A 23950-nucleotide genomic window follows, 5' to 3' on the forward strand; every position below is an offset into this window, starting at 1 on the left:
ATTATTGAATGTAGTGTTCAGTAAAAGAACAGAAGTCCATACATTTTGGCTTTCGAGATTCTTTATGAGACACCTGATAGTTCTTTTGCCATATCACATCGGTTCTAACACTAGAGAACGATGGGTGGAGCTTCCCCACCTGCCCCACAGAGGAACTAGCCAAGGCTTCACGCCCTCCCCAAAGCCCCATCCCCTGGAAAGGCGAAGGGAGAAGGAAGCCAGCTCCATCAGGAGCAGCTACCTCAAGACACCTGGGGAACCTTGAAGCTGTGGTTCCCAAAGTCTTCCCTCTTCTTTCCTGATGGGAAAGATGAGGAGTGAGGAAACCTGCTCTGTCAGGCACTGATGCCTCATAGTACCTGGAGCTGCCTGAAGTGTTGGTTCCCAAAGGCTCCCCTCAGCTGCCCGCCACAAGGTTACTGCCGGAGCAGCTGCTCGTTCACCGCTGCTCAGGTATTTTCCCATCCTCTGAGCAGTTGGGGGCAGGATCGGGAGAAGGGGAGATTTAAGCGTTCCCTCCCTGCAATCTCCCCACCACCCAGCTGTGTGAGTGTGCGAAAGAGAGGCAGAGAGAGATGGATAGGGGAGTGTGGCTGGATGGGTGTGTGAGTGTATGTGTATGAGTCTCTGTGTGAGAGAAAAGGAGGGAGGGAGGGAGGGAGGGAGGGAGGGAGGGAGGGAGGGAGGGAGGGAGGGAGGGAGGGAGAAGGAGAATGGGTATGTGTGAATGAATTGATGTGGATTAGTGTGAGAATCGTATGTGTTATGTGTGGGTGTGTATGGATGCGAGAGGATTATGTGAGAGAATGTGGGTGGCTCCACCAACTTTAGCCTACTTTTGCTTTGGCCCAACCCACATTTTGGTGGGAGCTCTCCATTGCTGGCATGTGCCACCTCATCCCTCGGAAAGGTAGTCACATGGGAATTTGTGGCTAGGGCTGAAAAAGGTTCCCTACACTTGTAATAATGACAATGAGGAGAGGGCAAGGAACAAGATTATTTCCAACTGGTTATACTAAACACTGAAATGAATTATTTTTGTATATACAACCTTCCATGTTATTAAGGAACAGTCTGCTGTCTTCTGCTATTAATATTACACATGTATGCAACCCTGCTGCTTGGGCATGGTATAAAACATATAACTATTGTGCACTTTTTCATAAAAATACTAAATTTGCAGAATTTATGATGAGCAAGTAGTGTTCATTTTCAACTATTGGGCATATGTATTACACATGGCATTCCATGGCCAGCAGGCATGATCAGTTCTTTTGGGCTGTATTAGGATTATTTCCCCGTTAAGGTTTTTTTTTTTTTCCTCAAGACATTTGTACTTCTGCAAACCATGGGGTTCCCCCCCCCCACCACAACCCAGCATGCTGATAACTCCTTCATGCTTCATAGTGGCCCCTTTTTGGCTGCTCTCCTGTTGGAAGTCAGAAGCTGAGTTTGTTAATAGAGGGAGTGATATGTGTCTGAGTGGGGAAATGCCAACAGCAACACTCTGGAAGCCATTCCAGGGCTTGCAGTCCTTCTTTCAGAAGCAGATATGCAGATAGTAATTCACATGGCATTTTTACATAAACGTTCGAACAAGATAGTGGGCTCCTTTACACCGGGCTTTTATCCTGCAAATGAAATTGCTCCTTCACGGAAGTTTGTGGGCTCTTTACATGATGCTGTGAACCTCTAGGGCGTTTCCTGCACTAAATTCCTTTTTGTTCCATTTTTAAATAGATCACAGATAATGAGCTATCAAATTACCCCGTTGTGTTCCACTTCAGTTTCTTCCTCAAAAGAGTTAAAAGTGGGAAGAAGAGGAGAGAGATCAATGAAAGATAATGGAAGACTCAGCTACGGGGGGGGGGGGGGGGAAGGAGGGGGGAAAGGGAGTGCGTGTCAAGGGAGTCAGTTGTGATCCTGCATTTAAAATGGAAGCAGAAATCCCCACTTTAAATGCAGGATTTTAGGCTGGTGTAGAAATGCCGTGTGAGTGACGAAGTGTAACTGTGCTCTGCAAAAAGAAAGTGATAGGAAGCTTTTAGAGCTTTTCTTTCATTAGCTTTTAATCCACAGCTTCATTCAAGCTGGGTGTATAAGTCCCACTTATACTTTTTGTCACAGGCATACCAGGAATGGGATAAGTGGCATAAGCCTAGTTTGATACTGCTGCTCAGCATATTAGGGCCTATGATATTTTCTGATTGTTTTAAAATCAGTTGAGGGCTTAATTAAAATTTCATAATACCCAGCTTGAGTGAAGTGTGGGTTTGTGGACACAAAAGCATTTCCCTTATTTACCTCTCTTACATGGCTTGCAGTGTTCCATCACCTGTGGCAAAGGGATGCAGTCACGAGTCATCCAGTGCATGCACAAGATCACAGGACGGCATGGCAATGAGTGTTTCTCCTCGGAAAAACCTGCAGCCTACAGACCCTGTCACCTGCAGCCCTGCAATGAAAAAATTAATGTGAATACCATTACGTCTCCTAGGTTAGGTAAGTGATTGCGCTGTCATGCAGGAACGGACATTCTAGTCCTGACTTGTCATTTTCATAGGCATAGCTGTGTTTCCCCAACTCTTCTAAGATCAAAATTGCAGAGCCCCTGGCTTCCGTCCACCTCAGCTCATTGTGGGGGTGAGGAATGGTAGGCCTGTGTTCTAGATCCATCTGACTTCAAGCAACTGCCCCATAGACTCTGTGCAACTCTACTTATATGCACTGTTTAATGTATTTGGGGGTTACATGGGACAGAGGCAGGGTCTGCACCTTATGGGACCTCTGTGGGAGATCATGGTATGATAAACCATCTGCTATATTTTCATATATAAAGATTCCAATTCTCAGGAATGTATCTTGTCTAAATGTTCCAGAGTTCTTACCTAAAGGTCATGCCACAATAAATTGGTTACAGTGAAACCCTATGAATATTTACTCAGAAGTAAATCCAGTTCTGTTCAATGGTGCATGTTCCCTAGGGTTGAAGCCTTTTAGGATTGCAGCCTTTTTAGAGATTTTATTTAGAGATTGCAGTCTCTAAATGCCAAAACACTTTTTGATTTTTTGCTGCTACAGAGTTTGGAATTTTGTTAGCTTCATTTGATTCCTAAATTGTGTGTGCGTTTTAATTGTGCATGTGATAAGAGACTTCCCATACCACGTATCAATCTATGCACCCGCTGTATGGATAAGCTTAAGTTATAACACCTTGGAAATGCAGTTTCGGGTCTTCAGTGAATACACACACTGATATCACTGGTTTGGTTTTGTATTGTTTCACAGCTGCCTTAACCTTCAAGTGTCTGGGAGACCAGTGGCCTGTATACTGCAGAGTGATACGAGAGAAGAACCTCTGTCAGGACATGAGATGGTATCAGCGTTGCTGTGAGACATGCAGGGACTTTTATGCGCAGAAAATGCAGCAGAAGAGTTGACCCCTGGCAGGCAGGCTGGCTGGCTTTCAGCAGTTCACAGTCACATTATTTATACACACACACACCGGCACGCTTCTTCAGACCAAATATTATCAGATTACATATAATTTAATCAAATTAATTTATTTTTGCCTGCCCATACATTTTTTGTTTTGGTTAAATAGCTTTTTTGGTGTTTTTGTTTTATGCTCAGAGTTTCCATGATTAATTTTTATATGAATTATTTTGGATACATTTATCAGAATTTTTTAAAATTACTATTTTAAATGTTTATATTCATTAGGGTAATCTGTCTTTCTCCCACCCCCCACCCTCATAGAGAAATAATTAGCACAATACTGTACACAGTTGAGTTTGTAGGCCTGATCACTTGAAGTTAATGGGAATTAAACACACTTAACTGGCCACTGCATTGTGCTAGATGATAAGCCATCATATTACCCTGACTTTACTTTTTATTTAGATGAATAGGTTTGCTGTATACAGAAGTGAAGTTCACTTAATTTTATTGTGATTTTTTTGGTGCTCAGAGTCAGATTGACTTCAGATATTTTTGCAACAGGTTTTGGGGTGAGTTAAGCTAACAACATTGGACAGGTTATATTACAGAATGTATTGGGAAATCAATTCTTATTTTACTAAGGGCTATATCAGACATTCAAAACCGTTCCAAGGGATGTATTTGCCTGGCAGATGTAATATTTGACCTAGAACATCTCTGGATATAGCCTCAGCTTCTCATAACCATAGCAGCACATTTTTCAACCAAAGTAGTCAAGGGGATCAATTCTGGGAAGCTGTGGACAGCCTGCATGAACAGTCTGCATCACATTGTACATTCTCCATATGAATGCACCCTGAGGACGGTTGGGACACCTCATGTTTGTAGGATTTCTCCATGCCCTTAGAAACATACTGTAGGAAATGATCTACTGTAACTTATAAACTTTTATGAACAAAAATAGACAAAATGGCAAAGTAGGGGATTTTAATCATGTGCATGAACATATACTTGAACACAAGTATTGAATCAATTAAACACTGTAAAGATTTACACTGAATCTCTGTTGCACTGTTTGATGTAGTATAGAGAAACACCGTTCTAGAGCTTATAACATCCTATGAAAGAAGTCTGTACTGTTTTAACATGGCATTTGCTATTAAGTCTTTTAAACAAGAGATCCATACCTAGCTCTCTGTGCTCATGCGTATCCTCTTGGAGTTTGACCAGTGAGGAGAAATCTAATGCTTACCATGAATTGGGCTAAACTTTTCAGGTTTAAAAAAAGTTTTAGAAGATAATGTCTTCTTTGTTGTTTTTTTAAGATCTTTATAAAGATGCAGTTTTACAGTTTTGTGAAATGTGAACAAGACAACATTTTCCTTGTGAGAAAATATTGTACATGAGTCACTTGATTTTTACATCTTCAATAAATATATATATATATTATATATAAATTCTTTAATGTGTGTGCCTTTTTCCTGTTTTCTTGTGTTGGTGGTTTTCTATTGACAATAACAAGGCAATGGAGAAGATCAGACCTTTAGCACATGACACTTACTGCCTTTTACTGATTTATGGCGCAGTCCTATTCAGATAGGCGGCCGCCTCTGAACTCGGAGGTGACCGCCTATCCAATGCAGGGCAGGAGAAGCACAGAGGGGATCATTCCCTCCGCACTTCTCCTGCCCTGCATTTTCTGCTAGATAGCCGATTTCAGCTGTCTAGCCGCGGGGAGTGGGGGCGCAGAGCGGGGGGGGGGCTGTCTGACACATTGTATCGTACAGGCATTTCCGCCCTCCCAGCCCCGGAACACTCCCAGCCAGGCCCCTTTTCGGCCATTCCATGCTCCTCTTGCACGTGCGGAGGACGGGGCTGTTCCATGCTGCCTTGGAGGCAGTGTGGAAGTGGGTAGAGGTCGGTTCTCTGGGAACTGACCTCGGACCGTGGGCTCCGAGGTTGGTTCCCGGAAAACGACATATCCTATGGCCGTCTAGCTGCTGTCTAGTGGCCATAGGATTTCTCCCTAAGACCACTAGTCCATCTAGCACAATACTATTTTCTCTGACTGGCTGTCGCTAACTGGGATCCTAGACAATGGTCTTTCCCAATCCTGTTCCTTTTAACTAGAGGTTCTGGGAAGTGAACCAGGGACCTTCTGTATGCCTCATTCAGTTTATGGTCCCTCCCTTTTCTTAGGTCCTATAAAACTATTAATAGACTTGACTGATTTTTTAAAAGAAGTGTTATAAGCATAGTTCCTGAATTGTCAGTACCTTTTTCCTGCAAAGGGAGCAGCTTTAACTTCTTATTTCTTTGTTGCAGCCAGAACAATTGCTCTTTTTTTTATTTGCATAGAATCTTGCAATTAATGAGGAATTGTTCTGGCTATAAAGAAGAAACCAGGCATTAAAGCACCCCCTGCCATCAAAGGGAACAGGAATTGCCAATTCAGGAATCTTGCACCCACAAAAAATGAATAGGCAGCAAATAATTAGCTGCTTTAAAGGAGAATAGAAAGGAGGAAACCACTAATTAAAGGGGCAGTTGCAGAGAGAAGTGTACCTGTGTTGAATGTGACTTAATTCTGAGTAAACATCTTGCCCACGGGAATAGGCAATCTGATTTTTATGGGCAATACAGTGTTATATGTAGTGTCCACTCCCAACCGACTGTGTAAAAGCAATGCTTCACAAATGCTAAAGGATCCTAGTGTGGAAGAAACCCCAGAGTAATTAATAGTAATTCTAGAAAACAGATTTGGCTAATGAATCTCATTTTGGCTGCTTCTAGATGTGGATTTATTCTGGAATCTCCATAGCTCATTCAGTCACATTTTATGGGGTGTCCACTCAGTGTTGTCATCCATTTGTAATTCTTCTGTGTTTTTCCAGTGCTGCATCCATCTTTTTTCTTACTGGAGAAAGTTGAACTTTCTGAAAACGATGGAAAAGTAACACAGTCTCCACAGGTGAAGATGCCACTGGAGCTACTCTTGTGTCTTTTTTAAGAGACATAGTGGGAAGTGACCTATCCTAGCTCAGCACACACTTCATTAAACCTTTGCAGTGGGCTCAATGTTCTTCACCCATTAAAAAAAAAAGTCTATTAAGTACCGCTAAACTCCAGTCATGGCCATTTTAGCAAGGTGGTTAATGATGGTGACTGGAAAGGGTTTTTTTTAAGTTATTTTAAAAAATAGAATAATGCTACATCACACTTTTAAAAGGATTCAGATAAATTGGAATGAGTACAGAGAAGGGCAACAAATGATCAGGGGACTAGAAACTAAGTCCTACAAGGAAAGATGGAAGGAACTAGGTATGTTTAGCCTTGAGAAGATAAGACAGAGAAAGAATATGATAGTACTTTTCAAGTACCTAAAGGGCTGTCATACAGAAGTGGGCCTCAGTCTGTTTTCGATCAACCTAGACTGTAGGACATGAAATAATGGACTTAAGTTACAGGAAGGCAAATTTCTGTTGAACATCAGAAAAGACACCCTAATGGTCAGAGCAGTCAGACAGTGGAACCAACTTCCTAAGGGGAGAGGTATTCAAGTGGAAACTGAACAGCCATCTGTCAGGGATGATTTAAACTGGATTCCTGCTCTGAGCAGGGGGTTGGATTCGATGGCCTAAATGGTGCCTTCCCACTCTGTGATTCTAGATTATAGCTCTTATACTTCTAATTTTAAAAAAATCTATTTGTAGTCGCTTTGTCCATTAACCACCATGCTAAAGTGGCGGTGACTGGAAAGCCCCCCCCGCCCCGTGTTTACTTTAAAAATATATATGTATAGCTGTAAAAGTGCCTTAGAGTTACTTAAAAATTTTGATTTAAAAAATTAATGAGTGATAAAAATGGCACCCAACCCAGACAGTATAATGAATGTGTGCTGAGCTGTGATAGGTTCAGCTGCTTAGTATCCATGTCAAAACCATGCCCCTTAAAATAGGCGGAGTACCGCTAAGGGCATTAGTGTGGACAGAACATAGATGTACACACAGAAAATGCAAACTATCCCCAAATAGTCTGAAAGTCAGTTGCGATTCTGATTTATTAGTGCTAGGAGCCATCTGTTGGACATACTTTTGAGTTTTGACCATAGCTGTTACACTGATGTAACAATCTGATCAGAACTATGGAATATTCAGGAAAAGCCATGGAAGAGGAATGGTGACTCCTTCTAAAAGCACCAAGAAAAGGTCCACGAAGGCTACAATCTTATACACACTTTACTTGGAAGTACATCTGATTGAACTGAATAGAACTTATTCTGAGAAGTACACTGCAATCCTATACCCATTTCCTTGGGAGTACACCCCACTGAACTCAATGGTACTTCTGAACAGACATGTGTAAAATTGCACTGTAAGGGCCTACAACTGCTGGGAGTTGTAGGACTTTTTTCTGCCTAAACATGCATAGGATTGCATTCTAAATTACTAATGCCACACTGCACCATTCCATGCTGAATCTGGCTATCCCAGGGCTCATCCAGACAGCAGCATCCCATGCATCTGGTTGGGTTTTTCAGCACTTTAGCCTATGATCCTCTACTTATACCTTGCCCAGGACTCTACATCCCACCCCAGCCTAAATAAGGAACTATCCATTGTGACTCATTTAGTTCCCATGTTGTGGGAGTGCCATGGTAACACCATTTACCAGGCCAGACTGCAGTCTAGATTATCACAAGAGTATTTTCAATGGACATCAAAGATACTGAATTAGCAATAGAATAAATTATAAAAAACACACAAAAACTCTAAACATCACATTGCAAATCACAGTGGCACTGTTATGCCTGCTTGCTACAGAAAACTCCTCCTTTTATATTCCTTGATCAAATGTACTGCTTTTAAATTGTCTTAACCTCCTTTGAAACCCAAAAGGCTACTTTTGGGTACTGCTGCTTTACATTCAAAGACACAGGCATCCAGTTATTGACAATCACATTTAATGGGTACATTTATAGTTGTCCTTGCAATTCAAACTTGCTTTTGAAAACATAAACTAACCCATGAAAGGGAGCAGCAGAGTTAATCCTTTTCATGTGCAGACAATAGGAAATGAGCCTGCCTGACATTAAACAGGGTCAGCTACAGTTTCAAGTAAGAGAAAGGCAGCATCGTTGTTCATTTCATTAATTATAGAAGAATAGAGTAGTTGCTCTGTGGAACAGCAACTCATTTTCACGAATATGTAAGAGGGAAACATGGATCTCTCAGTATTGCCAAACAACAACCATCCTGATAAATTCCTTCAGCTAGATGTAAAATCCTTAGCAAAAACTTCAGCCTTTTTGCAAACCTGGCTGGCAAATATTCCAGAAGCACATCTTTCTGGGGCACAGCAGTGGCATAACAGAGTTTATTCACAGGTAAGTACCATGAGTACCAAACTTGCCTGTCTACAATTCAATACGCTCGGTGCGCTGTTGTGTCATGTGAACCCAGTCATTATGTTGTTGTAGCTACTACAGAGAATGCCCACAGACTGTAAAATTCTATATCTCATCTTGGAAAATTCCAAGAGGGTTCTTTTGATCTGTATTGCTCCTTTGTTTTTTGCTATCCAGTATTTAATAACTGCACTTATGAAGGCACAATAGTTTATAAAATCTTGGTACATATTGCCAGATGGCATTATAATCGGAGTGTTTCACAGACAAACTTTCTGTCTGTCTGTCTGTCTAAGAGTAGGGAAATATACATCTTGAAAACAGAGGTTGTCCACTGTTAACCCGTTATTGCCACTTCAAAATAATCATCAGTACACTTTAATTATGAATTGTGCTATTCACAAGGCTGCTGTTTGGGGTGGAGGGACATTTTAAGTAGTTATGGAATTAGTAGAGAAAAGATAGAAAAAGAAGAAATAATTTTAACAGTGGAGATTCTTTGAATGCTATCTTCATTCATCTCACTTTAATTGTATGAACACTTAGGACACATGTGTAAGGATTCTTGGTTTCCAGCATTCAAGATTTGAAGCTTATTATCACACAACCCATTGTAGGTACAGGAGAAGCTTGTGTGTGCTGGCCAGCAGCCCATTGCAAGCCAGGTATGCACATCCACCACTAGTCAGCTTTCAGCAGTCATTGGTAAGTATTTTCCCAGTGCTTGCCAATGTGCTGGATCCTGCACCAAGTGGTAGGGGAACAAGACTGGCCTGCTACGTGGTGGGAGACATCCAGTACAGACTTCAAGTGTTCTCCCACAGCAGCCACACACCCTTCGAAAACACATGAAGGCAAAACTATATTCAAGTTTGATTTTTGATACTTTCCAGGTACAGGTATTTTTAGGGATCCTTTCTTCCAACAGGTGTTTTTTGTAGATCATCAAAATGGTCATCTCCTACATCTTTCAGATTAGCTTCTTTTCCGTCACTCCCAATCCCAATAAGAGGTTATCTATTTGTCCATCCATCCATCCTTCTTTCCTTCAAAAAGCTCAGAGGATTTTCTTCTTCTAAAACAAGTGGAAGAAAGTATTGTGCAACCCAGCAAAATAATTTTAAAAGCCATGAGATCCATTAACACCCCCCCCCCATCACTTTAAACATTCAAAGAGCATTCTGGGAGAATGTACTATTAAAATGTAAAATAAATCAGAAACATTCCTTAGTGGACCAAATAAATTCTGATAGAGAACCAAAATATATGGCCTGGTCCCAGGCATGCTTACTGATTGATTTCAGCAAGATTTACTTCAAAATAAATATGTTTATGTTTGTAGACTTAATTTAAAAACAAACAAACTTCTAACAAGGAGAAACTGAATAGATTACAAGTTCCAGGTATTAAACGAAACATGATGTACAATGTGTAGAGCAAATGGTTGATGAATAGCATGTTTTGTTTCAGGACGAAGGGGCTAATGAGGTTAAGGGTTAGTTAATACTGGAATAGGAGGGGTTGTGTGTTCCTTTTCAGAAGAGATGTGAGTGACCTCCTGGTTCCTGAAGTCATTAAACCTTGAGATCAACCTAAATTCTCCGCCCTGGAATTCATTTTATTTTAACAAATAGTTGCCTCTTTGGACTCACCACCTCACTGCTGTGTATGTGACACTGTCAGAACCTTTACTGAGAGATCGTTCAGATGAATGTGCCCTTCCTTTTATGTGCTTATGAAAGCGTTTCCTCCACCTAGAAGTGTTTTCATTTATTTCCATTATATTCAGATGCCAGTATGACAAGTAACTTGCATTTCAGACTGTTTTTCTTTTGACTTCATTTAGCTGCTTTGGGGCAGTCTGTTCCCTCTCTCCCCCTCTCATTTCATCAGGTATAGGAGGGTAAAATAATCCATAAAGCAACAGAAGTTCTACTGGCACTTACACTTAAAATAATGTTTGCCCTGCTTGAGCGAGAGCTTCCTTCCATTTCTTTGCTACAACACACGCTTTAGCTGTTTGGCCCTGATCCAACTATGTGCACATGTTGGGGCTGTGCATGCAGAGCCCTGTTAGCAAACCAATCACCCCGACAATTAGCTCTCTGGTGGGAAGTCTGCTTCCAAGCACATGGCCACTAGCTGGACTAGGGTGATTATGATTAACCTTCTCCATAGCACTTTTCCCTAAAAATATTTTTACAACTTTTGTTCATGTACATGAAACCTGAAAGAAGGTGAGCTGTTCTCCTAATGTTCCAGATGGCAAACTGGATGGGAAAGATAGTGATTTTTCCAAAGGCCACCCAATGGATTTATAGCTCAAACTGGATTTGCACTCGGCTCTCAGGTCCACTCCACAATACCATACTGATGTAATCAGAGGGCCTAGGATTCTTGGAAGTAAAATAAGAATCTGGATTCAGAATAAGTTCTACAGATGTAGAGTTTAATGTTCAGTTTCTTTCCTGGCACAAAGCCACAAAAAGACTTCTTTCTAGAATCCACCTTTTGTCCTTGCAGGGTAGTTCTTATCTCAGGGCATTCTGAAATGCTGTCTTGGATCAAGGAATGGATTTCTTTCAATCGCCACATGTACAAGGAACAGCCACATTTAAGGCGCAATCCTATGCATGTTTAGACAGGGAAATAGGGATGTCAGAGAATTCCGCCACGGATTTCAGTGAGGCCGGATTCTAAAGAATCCACCCGCCCGGAATCCGTGGCGGAATGGCCTCCTGCCCCCCCACCGCCCCGCGGAATCCCCCCAGGATGGAACTTACCTGGGGCAGCTCCAGCTGTGGTGGCAGCGGCTCCAGCGGCGGCAGCTCCGGCTGGTCTCCTGGCCAGCTGCAGCCAGGCTGCTGTGGCCGCCATTTGCGTTCTTGCAGCCGTGATAGACTACGTAAGTATTTACGTAGCCTATCATGGTAAAGGCAGCCACGCAAATGGAGTAGCGGCCGCCATTTGCGTGGCTGCCTTTACCGTGATAGGCTATGTAAATACTTACGTAGCCTATCACGGCAAAGAGCAGGGGCACAAATGGTGTAGTAGCTGCCATTTGCTTCCCTGCTCTTTGCCGTGATAGGCTATGTAAATACTTACATAGCCTATCACGGCTGCTTGCAAGGATACAAATGGCAGCCACTACGACAGCCGCCATTTGCGGCTGCAGCAGCCTGGCTACGGCCGGAACTCTGGCTTTGGCCGACCCTGGCCGGCGGCTCCACGGAACCGCCACGGAGTGGAGCCAGCTGGGGAGGATTCCGGGGGGAGGGACGGAGTGCCTCCCCCCACCGTGGTTGCCCCGGTGTGAAGCCAGGTAAGGGATTCGTACATCCCTACAGAGAAAAGGCCTACAACTCTCAGCATGTCCAGCCAGCCCATGCTGGCTGGGGCATGCTGGGAGTTGCAGGCCTTTTCTCTGTCTAACCATGCATAGGATTGCACCCTTACAGTCCAAGACGAATTCCACAGTTGTGCAGTATCACTTAGGCATTCACAGAATGACTCCCTTTATGAAACAACACATTTATGGCATTTATTGGCTAATCATTCATTCATTCGTTATATTTCTATACTGCCCCATAGCCGAAGCTCTCTGGGCAGTTCACAAAAATTAAAAAAAATTAAAATACATTATATAAAGTATAAAAACCATTCACATAAGAAACCATTCACAACAACAACAACATATGTCTAAAACAATTTAAAACAGCCAGAGACAATCAAGAGACTCATTATACGCTGCCAAATGCCTGAGAGAAGAGGGCAGTTTTAACCTTGTGCCGAAAAGATGACAATGTTTGCCCCAGGCAGGCCTCATCAGGGAGATTATTCCATAAATGGGGAGCCACCACCGAAAAGGCCCTCTCCCTTTCCAAGTATCATTCTGCAGTAGAGCATCACAATAGCTAGAAAAGGTGATAAAGGTTTTTAAGGTGACTTGATTTGGTTTCTTGGGGGCTGCTTTGAAATGATTTCAGACCACTGAAATCCATCTAGTGTTGTTTAAATCAGGGGCAGAGAACCTCAGGCCCAGGGACCAAATCCAGCCCTCTGGGGTTTCCCAGAAGGCCACACCCCATTCTCTTTCCTTTGGGCCCATCCTCTTTCCCCCAAGCACTGGCGGTTTGGTGGTTTCTTGGCTTTTGCGCAGTTTTTCCTCCATTCTAAAAGACCAGAGTGCTTCTCCTAAGGTGGAGCTTTAAGAGCTTCTGACTATAATAAGCTGGTATTTTTGGCCCCGCCCCCTTTGCCTTCGGCCCCACCCATCACTGGAATGGGGGCCCCAAGAGCTTCTCCAAAAATGAATTCAACCCTCAGGCTGAAAGAGGTTCCCCACCCCTGCTTTGACTCAACTGGTAGTAGCTCTTCAGGATTTCAGACAGGTGTCTTTACCAAATGTATCTGGAAATGCCAGGATGGAACCTGGGAACTATTGTATCCAGGGCATGTGCTCTACTACCAAGCAAAGGCTCTTCCCCACCTACTCTAATCTGCAGAAACAGCCGCAAATCATAACCGAACGTAGCTTAAAAACAACACTCTCAAATGACCGTGTTAGTTCTGCGTGCGTTGATATGGAGTAATATAGACAAATAATGTGAAGGAGATGGAAAAATAGGTCTAGCACTATAAAAAGAACATTCAGCCTAAATAACTATGGGAATCATCTATAAACTGGCATTGCTATCCATCATTGTAGCTGTCAAATAAGGTGTGACTCGAAATAAATGGGATAACTCTAGAGCAGGGGTGGGAAACATGTGGCCCTCTAGAGGCTGCTGGAGTGCAACTTCCATCAGCCCTGGCCAGTATAGCCAATCATCAGCGTTGCAGTACAACAATCTCTGGAGGGCCACGCATCCCCCATTCCAGCTCTAGAGCTCTTTTAAACTCATAGCTCCTGTCTCAGTCAGGTATTCTCTTTTCTAGGGCAGGCTTAATGGACATACATAATTCCTTGCATTCTTCTGAGAGTGCCTATAAGATGACATTTTTGGCAATGGACCTTCTGCCTTTTGGTGGATTTTATATGAACTGCTGCAAAACAAAACAAAAGCAAATAAACCAAATAAACCGTTGTTTGTCTCCCCCCCACTTTAGTTTGTGTGAGACACCAAAGGCCAACAAAATTGCTTCTCCTGCACTCATCAGCTAAACTCTGTCTACCCCCAATTTAGGACTGTTCCAGATAGCAGCTTCTGCACACCCGGTTGAGCCAGCACCACATTTCAAGAGAATAGATTTTCTGACAGGCCATCCCTGTAGTGAGTACAGTAACCCATGCCATGTGGACCTGGAACATCACAAGCACCCAACACACATGACCGCAGGGAGCTGAAGGACTAAAAGAACATTCACGATTACCGTAAACACTACACAGTAAGCCCCAATAGATATAGGAATGTCCTTCCAGGAAAATGTGTAGGATCGGTTTGTACGCATAGTCTGGATGAATTTACAGATGCACTGCATAAGCAAACCCCAAAGCTGCATTGCCTATAGGATGTCTGGTCCTCAAACAAACAATTGCCTGCAGGCTTTCCCTTAAGTGGCAAGCAGCCAGAAGTCCAGGTTGAGGATTTTGTGATGGAGGTAAACTTCCTCTTTCCCTTTCTTGCTTGATCACCTAGTTTTAACATCTGGCTTCCATAATAAGTAATTATGTGCCTTGTCTATGTAGTAGTCATGGTGAAGACTGACTGTAATGCAGGTTCTCGCACAATGCTTCCATTCATGTTTCCACCAATCAATTTTTTTTATTTTTAAAATGTGGCATATGGTATGCATCAGCAGCTTGCTCCCCAATCCAATAGGTTTGTTTGTTTGCTTATTATATTGTTAATCTGCCCCCAGACAAGAGAGAAGATGGGAGAAGGACATCTTTCCCATCACCTGGGACCGGATCCCCTTAGGGTGCAATCCTATGCATGTTTAGACAGAAAAAAGTCCTACAACTCCCAGCATGCCTCATCCACCATGGCTGGCTGGGGGGGGTGCTGGGAGTTGTAGGACTTTTTACTGTCTACACCTGCATAGGATTGTGCCTTTAGCTAGAGTTGCCAGGGACTGAACCCGAGACTTTCGGCATGCAGAGCACATGCTCTACCACTGAGATACGGTGACCCCTCATTATGTGGGCACTGGGAGCCCATGTGCCACCTAAGATTGCCCCCCACATTGCCCCTTAGAGTAAATTCTAAATGTGTGTATGTGTGTGTGTGTGTGCAATGCTTAATAATAATGGTCACAATCAAATCACATTGGGTCAGATCCATACTAAGTCAGTCATGCTTTAGTCCCACTGAAATGGGACAACTTAGTTACTAAGTTAAGTCGCATTAATTTCACAAAATAGTACCACTGGTAAAATAGCTTTCCTCTTCCTCATCCAGCTAGCAAGCCTGAAACATCATTAGCATCACTGAAGAACTTAAAACACGTAACAAAATGAAATGAAGGCACCAGCATTTAAAATGCTGATGTACTTTCAATCAGGCTCATAAAACAGAGGTCCCTAAATATTATCCACGAATATGACATGCAAGATAATATAATCAGTGGATATGTTAGGGCTGAGGAATGACATACAGAAACTGACAGGAGCTAAAATTGGAGCTGGCAGGCACTGCAGAGCAATTCCCTCTCCAGCGCTAGTTGAGGAACATTGTAGGGGTGGGGGGGTGCGCGCACACTGTTTGACTCAGGGTGGAGTTGCCTCCAGTTGTCCATGGCCCACGTGCTCCTTCGTCTGACTTACCCCGAGAAGTGCTGTTTCTTGGCAGAACCAGCCTTCTCAGACCTCCTTGTGCCCGTGCTACTTTTACAACCATGACTCCAGCACGGGAAAATCTTTTGGAGCATATTCCTTCAGAGATCTCATTTTCTGCTTCCGAGGTGAAGAAAAGGTGGATTTATCATAATTCATAATACAGGATTGCAAAACTGTTCATGGCCATAGCTTTGCCTTGAACTGTGAACCTTGCTATGAAATCGCCACTATTCAAGTTTACATGTAAAAATGAGAAGCAAATACTTTCTCCTGAATGTATCTCCTCCAGGTGCTTAGATTGGAACGGTTAAATTCTCAGGAAGAGGTAAAACTCCCAATTGGCCATGTGGAGCTGCCTCCAGATACAACTCTTTTGCCAATTCACGTGGGCAGCAACTGGGTCTTTCCAGCTCCCGCCCCCACAACTTTTTGATTATCTAGTTCCTGGGGTACTAGATGAAGGGCTGGATCCAGACTCGGACTTGCTTCGAGTAGATCCATTAAAATCAATTAGTGCACAATCCTATGCATGTTTAGACAGGAAAAAGTCCTATTGCTCCCACCATTCCCCACTCAACATGCATAGAATTGTGCCTTTAGACAAGTTAGTCATGAGAAGGTTAAGTCCTTTTGATTTCAATGGGTCTTCTTTAAGCATGACGAGGTCTGGATCCATCCCAGTATACGTTAGGCTCTTCTGAAGGCAGTTCTACCCCATGTGAAATACACAAGAATAGGGAGGCTACTTTTCATGGTGGAAAAAGCCTGGAAGCGTTACCACCCACCAAATCCCACCCCATCCAAACTGCTCAGAGAGGGGAGGCTTGGTGTAAAGTGGCACAACAGCAAAGCAACAAGGAGGCTCTGGATCCACTGTGGATGCTGTCAGCCAGGTAAAATGTATAAGAAAGGAAGAATAAAAACAGAGTATTACAAATATATTTTAAGCTAAAAGTTTTGGCTTCTGCCCTCATCAGTTGCTGTGCTGTTAATGGCACAGCTACTGATGAGGGCGGAAGCTGAAACATTTGGCTTAAAATATATTTTTAATATTCTGTTTTTAGTCCTATCTTTCATACATTTGTGAGTGAATGAGTGAGAGAGAGAGAATCATTAGTTAATTCAAATATCTTATGTCAGTACTTCTTATCCCATTCCGTAAAGTATTAATTGCCCACATTAGTTCAATAGAGCAACAGAGGGATGCGTGAATCTCTCAGTTCTGTTTTCTCTTACCTCTGATTTTTTTAAAAAAATCTCAAGTCCCTTTTCTCCCAAACATGAAGAAATTTGCACATTTTCATAAATTCCTTTCGAAAATGAACAGAAACAAAAGCCAAATTCAATAGGTACAGCTCTTCCCAGCATGAGGTACCTGCCTGCCATGCAGCCGTTGAACATGAGGAACCTGCCTCCCCAAGGGGTGGCAACCCTAATTCAGCACCACAACCGTAACTGAATGCACAGGGACTCAAAGCCAGACTTTCAAAAGCTAGGCACTCAGAGCCCTGGGCTGGGATGGACAAATCTGTCAGTTTTGGTTTCTCCCATATTCCATTTAAAAAATAATAATTTCAAGAACTCTGCAAATTTGGTAAACCCTTATTAAAAAATGGATTGACATGACATTCCCACCCAGCCCTGACAGCTATGGCTTATCACAGAGTAATAACAGAAATCTGTGGGGAATTCTATGTTATCATTGGAACCTAGTCACTAGGACAGCAGCAGAGCAGTGAACCCAACCCAAGAGTGAGGTCAGCAGCTGGACCAGCAGGCCACTCCAGCAGCAAACTCTGCAGACGGGTGTGTCAGGTAACACAGTAGCATGTGATGTCTTCTAACCCTTCTATATTAGAGAGGCACAGGGTGCCATGCTCTCATAACATTGTATAGGCAACAGTAGCGAGTGACTCTACCAGTGTGTGTGTGTGTGGAAATTTCCTCTCCTCCTGGAATTGACAGCAATGTCTCATCTTCTCTTGAAGGTGGTGGAATCAGCCAGCACTTTCAACTCCATGATTCCTCCAATCTATTGTTCCACAAGTCTGTGGACAAGATGGACAAGGCAGTCCATCATATGGGCAGCTGTATCATCCACTCAGCACCTCTTCCTTTAGATTCATCCTACTTGTTCCTTCTCCCCTTCACTTTTACAAAAGCCCCAAATCATATTCTCAGCTTACATCTTTACTTCTTACATCTTTACATCTGCGCTTGTGATATTCACTCTCTGTTGTGAAATTCACTATTCCTGCCTTCTATGGCCCAGTGCCTAAAGCTCTGAATTTAGAAATGGGAGCCTTGGATTGAAATTCTATCTCCAAAATGGTCCCATGGAGTACTGCTAGACAAACCACACTCAGTTTCTGTTTTCCTTGTTTGAAAATGGAGGTAATAGCAGCCTACTCTACATACCGATGGTGGTGATGAATACTGAAATGTTTCTGCCTTCTCAGAGCTTTGGGGCTAGATGTGTAGGTTAATTTCTCTTAAAATATATATTTTGGCATTGAGTTGCTTTGTCTTCATTCTGAATTTTAATCTGAATTCCATGAACAGTCATTGCATCATCATCAAGGGTTTCCTGTGACAAGGTTATGAAAGAGCCATTCATATTTTTATAGTAATTTAACCATATCACATGAAGAGACTGTACCATTTCTCTCAATAGCAGTGTGTCTGTGGAGCGGGGGGCAGAGAGTGGGAGGGAGGGATCAGCTACAAGGATTGGCTGATAATTACTGTTAAGGGCTTTATGCCCACGATGCAGTCTGTGGGAAAGTGAATCTTTTCAGAGATGAACGGTGATGACTGCCTTCTTTTATTTGGTGTATCTTGTAGAGAGAAAAGATGAATGTACACAAGCAACCTGTTGTGCAAGTCAGTGAGCTGCATCCAGCAATGATTGACAAAGCCCTTGGAAAACACATTACGCCTGTCACCTTGAGATCGACCATCAAGAGTAATCCTCTGTACAGTGATGTCTTCACCGATGATAGCTGGGAGGAAAGGAAAAACAACCCGTCTTGGACGGTTCAAGACTATGACCGGCATTCCCTAAACTCTAGCCTGGCTCACTATCTAAAGGTACAATCCCACAAAATTACACCTTCCCTAATGGAGCTGCAATATTGTTGCTTTTGGGCTTGAGACACCGGCCAAGTCCTTGGGGAAAATCAAATATAGGGCAAGAATTTCAGAGCAAAGGAGAGTCATAAAGTGGAAGGACAGGGAATGGAGATGGCCAGGCGTGATGGGAGTTTAATCCAAAACACCTGGAAGGCACCTGTTTGGGGCTGGCTGGGATACATTTATGTAGGCAAATAAACACATACGCATGTGAGAAAAGTAGTAAGAGATGCTAGTGAAATCTGGCTGTTCTGTTGCCAAATTTGTGGTGGCCAGATGATTTCGGACCCATTTTGGACTGCCAATCAAATCATGAGATGTCTGAAAAGGGTCACAAATGCACCAAAGGTCTCAAAGCCTCTTTGCATGCCTGTTGATGTCATCAGGTGTGCAAAGGGGCTAAGAGGCCCATCTAGATTTCAAACTCTGCCTGAGACCTTTCCGCAGGTCCCCCTCCCTTGAGCAGTGAGGCATGTGGAAAAGACCCAAGACAGGACGTTTTCACTGGAGCTGCTCCATCGCTGGGATGTTCTCCCTCAGGGAGGCTTACCTGATTCCAACCATAATGTCTTTTGGGTGAGCACCTTTTCACCGGCCAAGCCTTTTAGATCTATTCTTTTCAACATTGTCATTTTAACTTGGCATGACACTGGATTTTTCTTCATGTATGTTGTGCTTCCCTGCTCTTTTAGCATGTTTCTTCACTGGCTTGGATCCTTACCTTTTGCTCCATAAATAGAAGGGGGTTTGCTCAAGGAAGGGGTCTTTCCATGTGTCAGGGTTATATCTGAGCCCATAGAGTCCCAAAGCAGCTCTAATTCTGAGGAAGAGAGGCAATTCGTGGGGGAGGAACTTCCCCAGACTTCAGAGGCGCAGCTGGAGGGGGAGCCCCCCCCCACATCCCTGGGAGTGACAGCGAACAAGGCATGGAAAGGGAAGGACAACCTGAACTTTGAGACACAAGGAGCAGACGCAGGCACAAGCGAATGATCACAGGGGCTGAGCTTCGGTGCTCAGCCCGATTGGCTCGACAGCAACAGCTGTGCCCAGAAGCATTGCAGGAGAGGGGGAGATGAGATCTTCCCCTCCCGCACCTTAAGTTCAGAGAATTGCCGCCCTTTTCCCAAACAGAGATCAACTAACATAGTTTCCCTTTGAACTCCTAGATGGCTGTTCCTTGGTAGTTTTCTGAGTCTCTAGCAATTAGCATCTGTATGCCTCATTCGGGTAAATGGAATTAAAGCCTTGGAAAGCAGCCCTTTCGTCTGAGTGTTGATTTGGCTATTGAATATTCAGTAGGCAACAGGGGAACCCTGACGCCATGAATGGAAGGAGCTTCTGTTCATGGGGCAAAAAGTTAGAATCTAAGCCAATGAGTTTTTATTCTTTTAATTATCTTTAGCTGCTCTATGAGCCTCTGGGCTAAAAACTGGTTGCAAAGTTCTGCAAGTAAGTATGTGACACAGAGTTTGATGTGCACCTTGCGCCTCTCTTGGCATGGATCAGGGCCTTCGTGCTCTTAAATAGAAGCAGGAGGCAGGAGAGAGGCTCTGATTTGTGCCACATATGTCCATATATGTGAGGTGTATCCAGAGTGGCTGAAATTCATTCTTAAGTGAACAGTGGTAGCCAGACTACAAGGGCCAGCTCAAGACATTTTGCTGCCTGAGGCAAAGGATAAGATGGCATCCCCTCCCCATCCCATGTATACAATCTGGCTGCAATTGAAACACTGGTAATGGAATAATGCCCTCCACCTCACATGGGGCTAGTTTTGGGGGCCCAGGACAGGCTGTGTTGCATTCCCAGCTCTGTCCTCCAACAGAAGGGAACAGCTGGTGAGTCCAGGAGGAACATCCGGGAGGCTGCTACGGCTGCCCCCCAGTATCTTCCACCTGAGATGATTGCCTCAGTCTGCCTAATGGTAGGGCTGGCCCTGCAAACTATAATCAATTCTCTGTATTTTTCTGTCTAAACACCAAAAAGAACCCCATTAATTTTTTTTTGTAGGAAAATCCCAATGATATACAGTATTGGATGGAAGATATTTACACACCAGGATATGATACCTTGTTGAAAAAGAAAGAGAGAGAGAGAGAACGCTCCAGATGTTGTCTCATTACACTGCTCCTGGTATTGGTGGTTTGCATCCTGATCGCTACAGTGACTGCTGGCATTCTGTTTACCTGACACAGCCAAATCCAGCCAATACATGTTTTGGGGCAATACTTTCCTTTTTTGATATTATATTGAAATTGAAATGTTATTATTACTATGGGTTGGATCCAAATCTAGGTAGTTGCATCTCGTTTTCACTGAGACCAATAGAACAAATCAGTCATGATTTAACTGAAGTTCAGTGGGATCTAAGTGCATATAACTTCAGTCCGGATCCCATTTTATACTTTGTTTTTCATCAAGGGGCTAGAAACATCCCACAGCACACTCAGCTGTTCTTTGCAAGCTACAATTGTCCCAGCATTGCAGTCCATATCTGAAATCAACAGCAAGGTACCTACTGAGTGTAATGGCTTTAAGCTTACAGCTTGAGCGGACACTTTTCTTATGGAATCTGTCTAGTGCATGTTACTCAACAATCGACTCATTCTCCTCAGTGACAGCTTGGAATAGAGCCTATATTGCAGAAGTAAATGCCAATCTATTCTGTGCCTCTAAAGACATTCTAAGATACAAACGTTCTCAGAAACGTGAGGATTTTTGCATTAAGAACATAAGAAGAGCCTCACTCAGTCCGACCATGGGGGCATCTTGTCCACCATCCTGTTTTCCACAGCGGCCAACTCCACAAACAGAACATGGAACCAATAGCTCACTCACACTGTAGTTCCCCATCAAGTGATATCAAGGGCCTTATTGACCCTGGATATGATGGTTCCTTCTTTGCTATCTTGGCTAATGGCCATTGATAGACCTGCCATCTGTGACAGGGGAGGGCAAGCTTTTTCCCACTGAGGGCTGCATCCCCCTGTGGGGGCGGGGGGGACCTGTCAGTGGTTGGGCAGAACTAAAGCCATTGTTGGGCAGGGCTGGAGCCAAAAGGAGGTGGGTGGCCCTTTTCTCTTTCTGCCACCCTGTTTTTTCTCTTTCCCTCTTCCTTTCCACCCAGAGGGATGCCAGGGAAGGGACAGGTTGCTCTTGCCAAAAATCTGAACTGATGACATGCTGACCTAGCGCCTTTTAAGTTAGACTCAGGGCTACATACACCCCTAGAGCTGCAGATTGTCTACTCCTGTTCTGTGGGTTTGTTTAATCCCACCTAAACCTGGATTTTTCACCACATCTTGTGGTAATGAACTCTACAAATGCTGGGAATAAGTCTTTTCTTTTATTTGTTCTGAACCTGCCCATCAATTTCATTGGATGGCCCCAAGTTCTAGTTTTAGGGGGAGGGAGAAAAACTTATCCATGTCCTCCAAACCATACATAACGTTATAAAACTCTATCATCTCTCCCCCCGCCTGCCCGCCACAGTTCTTTTTTCTTTTTCTAAACTCAAAAGCCATTCATCGGGGAAAGTGTGGCCCTCCAGATGTTCCTGGATTGTAATTCTCATTATCCCTCACCTTTGGCTAGGACTGATATGAGTAGCAGCCCAACAACATCTGGAGGGTCACATGTTCCCCATCCCTGCATTAATGCTTTAGCCTTTCCTTGTAGGTAAAGTGCTCCAATCCCTTAATCATTTTGATTGCCCTTTTTTGCACCTTTTCCAGCAATTATGATTTTCATCTTACCTTTTTGAGATGGGTACATTATTGCATCGCATCCCTCCTTCTAAAACAACAGGAAAAAAACTTTAGAACTCATTAGTCTGACTCACACATACCTTAAGACCACTCAAGAGTGAAGGATCTACAACTTATGATGGGCTCTACTCATGCAGAGATGCTGCTTGTGAGAATGGCAGCTGCACATGGGAACACTTCAGATAAAACTGCTGTGCAATTGCAGTGGCTTGAACAAAGTGCAAACTAGGAAAAAAACAATTAATCATAAAAAGGTAAAGGTAAAGGTGTCCCCAACCAGTCGTGTCTGACTCTAGGGTGTGGTACTCATCTCCATTTCTAAGCCGAAGAGCCAGTGCTGTCCGAAGACACTTCCGTGGTCAAGTGGCCGGCATGACTGAATACCGAGGTGCACGTAACGTTGTTATCTTTCCCGCCGAGGCGGTACCTATTTATCTACTCGCAATTTCTTGCTTTCGAACTGCTAGGTTGGCAGGAAATTAATCATAACCTAAGTGTTAAATTCAGTTCCTTTTGTTGTTGTTCAGTCGTTCAGTTGTGTTCGACTCTTTGTGACCCCATGGACCATAGCACGCCAGGCCTTCCTGTCCTCCGCTCCCTCCCGGAGTGTGCTCAAGTTCATATTCATTGCATCGGTGATGCTATCTAGCCATCTCATCCTCTGCCGTCCCCTTCTCCTTTTGCCTTCAGTCTTTCCCAGCATCAGGGTCTTTTCCAGGGAGTTTTCTCTTCACATTAAGTGGCCAAAATATTTGAGCTTCAGCTTCAGTATCTGTCCTTCCAATGAGCACTCAGGGTTGATTTCCTTTAGGATTGACTGATTTGACCTCCTTGTAGTCCAGGGGACTTGTAAGAGTCTTCTCCAGCACCACAGTTCAAAAGCATCAATTCTTCGGCACTCAGCCTTCCTCATAGTCCAGCTCTCACAGCTATACGTTGCTACTGGGAAAACCATAGCTTTGATTATACGAACCTTTGTCGGCAAAGTGATGTCTCTGCTTCTTACTATGCTGTCTAGGTTTGCCATAGCTTTCCTCCCAAGGAGCAAGCGTCTTTTAATTTCGTGGCTACAGTCACCATCTGCGGTGATCTTGGAGCCCAAGAAAATAAAATCTGTCACTGCTTCCATTTCTTCCCCTTTTATATGCCAGGAAGTGATGGGGCCAGATGCCATGATCTTAGTTTTTTTTTAATGTTGAGTTTCAAACCAGCTTTTGCACTCTCCTCTTTCATCCTCAACAAGTGGCTCTTTAGATCCCCTCCGCTTTCTGCCATTAGGGTGGTATAGTCTGCATATCGGAGGTTGTTGATAATTCTCCAGGCAATCTTAATTCCGACCTGTGATTCTCCAACCCGGCGTTTCTCATGATGTACTCTGGATATAAATTAAATAAGCAGGGTGACAATATACAGCCTTGTTGTACT

The 23950-nt window shown here is 43.5% G+C and overlaps 2 protein-coding genes across 2 annotated transcripts in view; both read left to right on the plus strand.

The window, feature by feature from the left end:
- The window catches only part of ADAMTS19 (ADAM metallopeptidase with thrombospondin type 1 motif 19), a 171080-nt gene extending 167640 nt beyond the window's left edge, over positions 1 to 3440 (plus strand). The window contains exons 22-23 of the mRNA XM_084834003.1: positions 2325 to 2502; positions 3289 to 3440. Coding sequence (XP_084690129.1) covers positions 2325 to 2502; positions 3289 to 3440 — 330 coding nt within the window. The remainder of the gene's footprint in view (positions 1 to 2324; positions 2503 to 3288) is intronic.
- A 5222-nt stretch (positions 3441 to 8662) lies between these two features.
- MINAR2 (membrane integral NOTCH2 associated receptor 2) lies at positions 8663 to 20948 on the plus strand. The gene is made up of 3 exons (XM_084829655.1): positions 8663 to 8827; positions 18471 to 18716; positions 20769 to 20948. The coding sequence occupies exons 1-3, from the start codon at positions 8663 to 8665 to the stop codon at positions 20946 to 20948; spliced, it is 591 nt and encodes a 196-aa protein (XP_084685781.1).
- The last annotated feature ends 3002 nt before the right edge of the window (positions 20949 to 23950 follow it).

This window comes from Heloderma suspectum, chromosome 2, assembly GCF_057233095.1.
Source record: "Heloderma suspectum isolate Gila_16-S chromosome 2, 16-S_ref, whole genome shotgun sequence".
NCBI classification, from domain to species: domain Eukaryota; kingdom Metazoa; phylum Chordata; class Lepidosauria; order Squamata; family Helodermatidae; genus Heloderma; species Heloderma suspectum.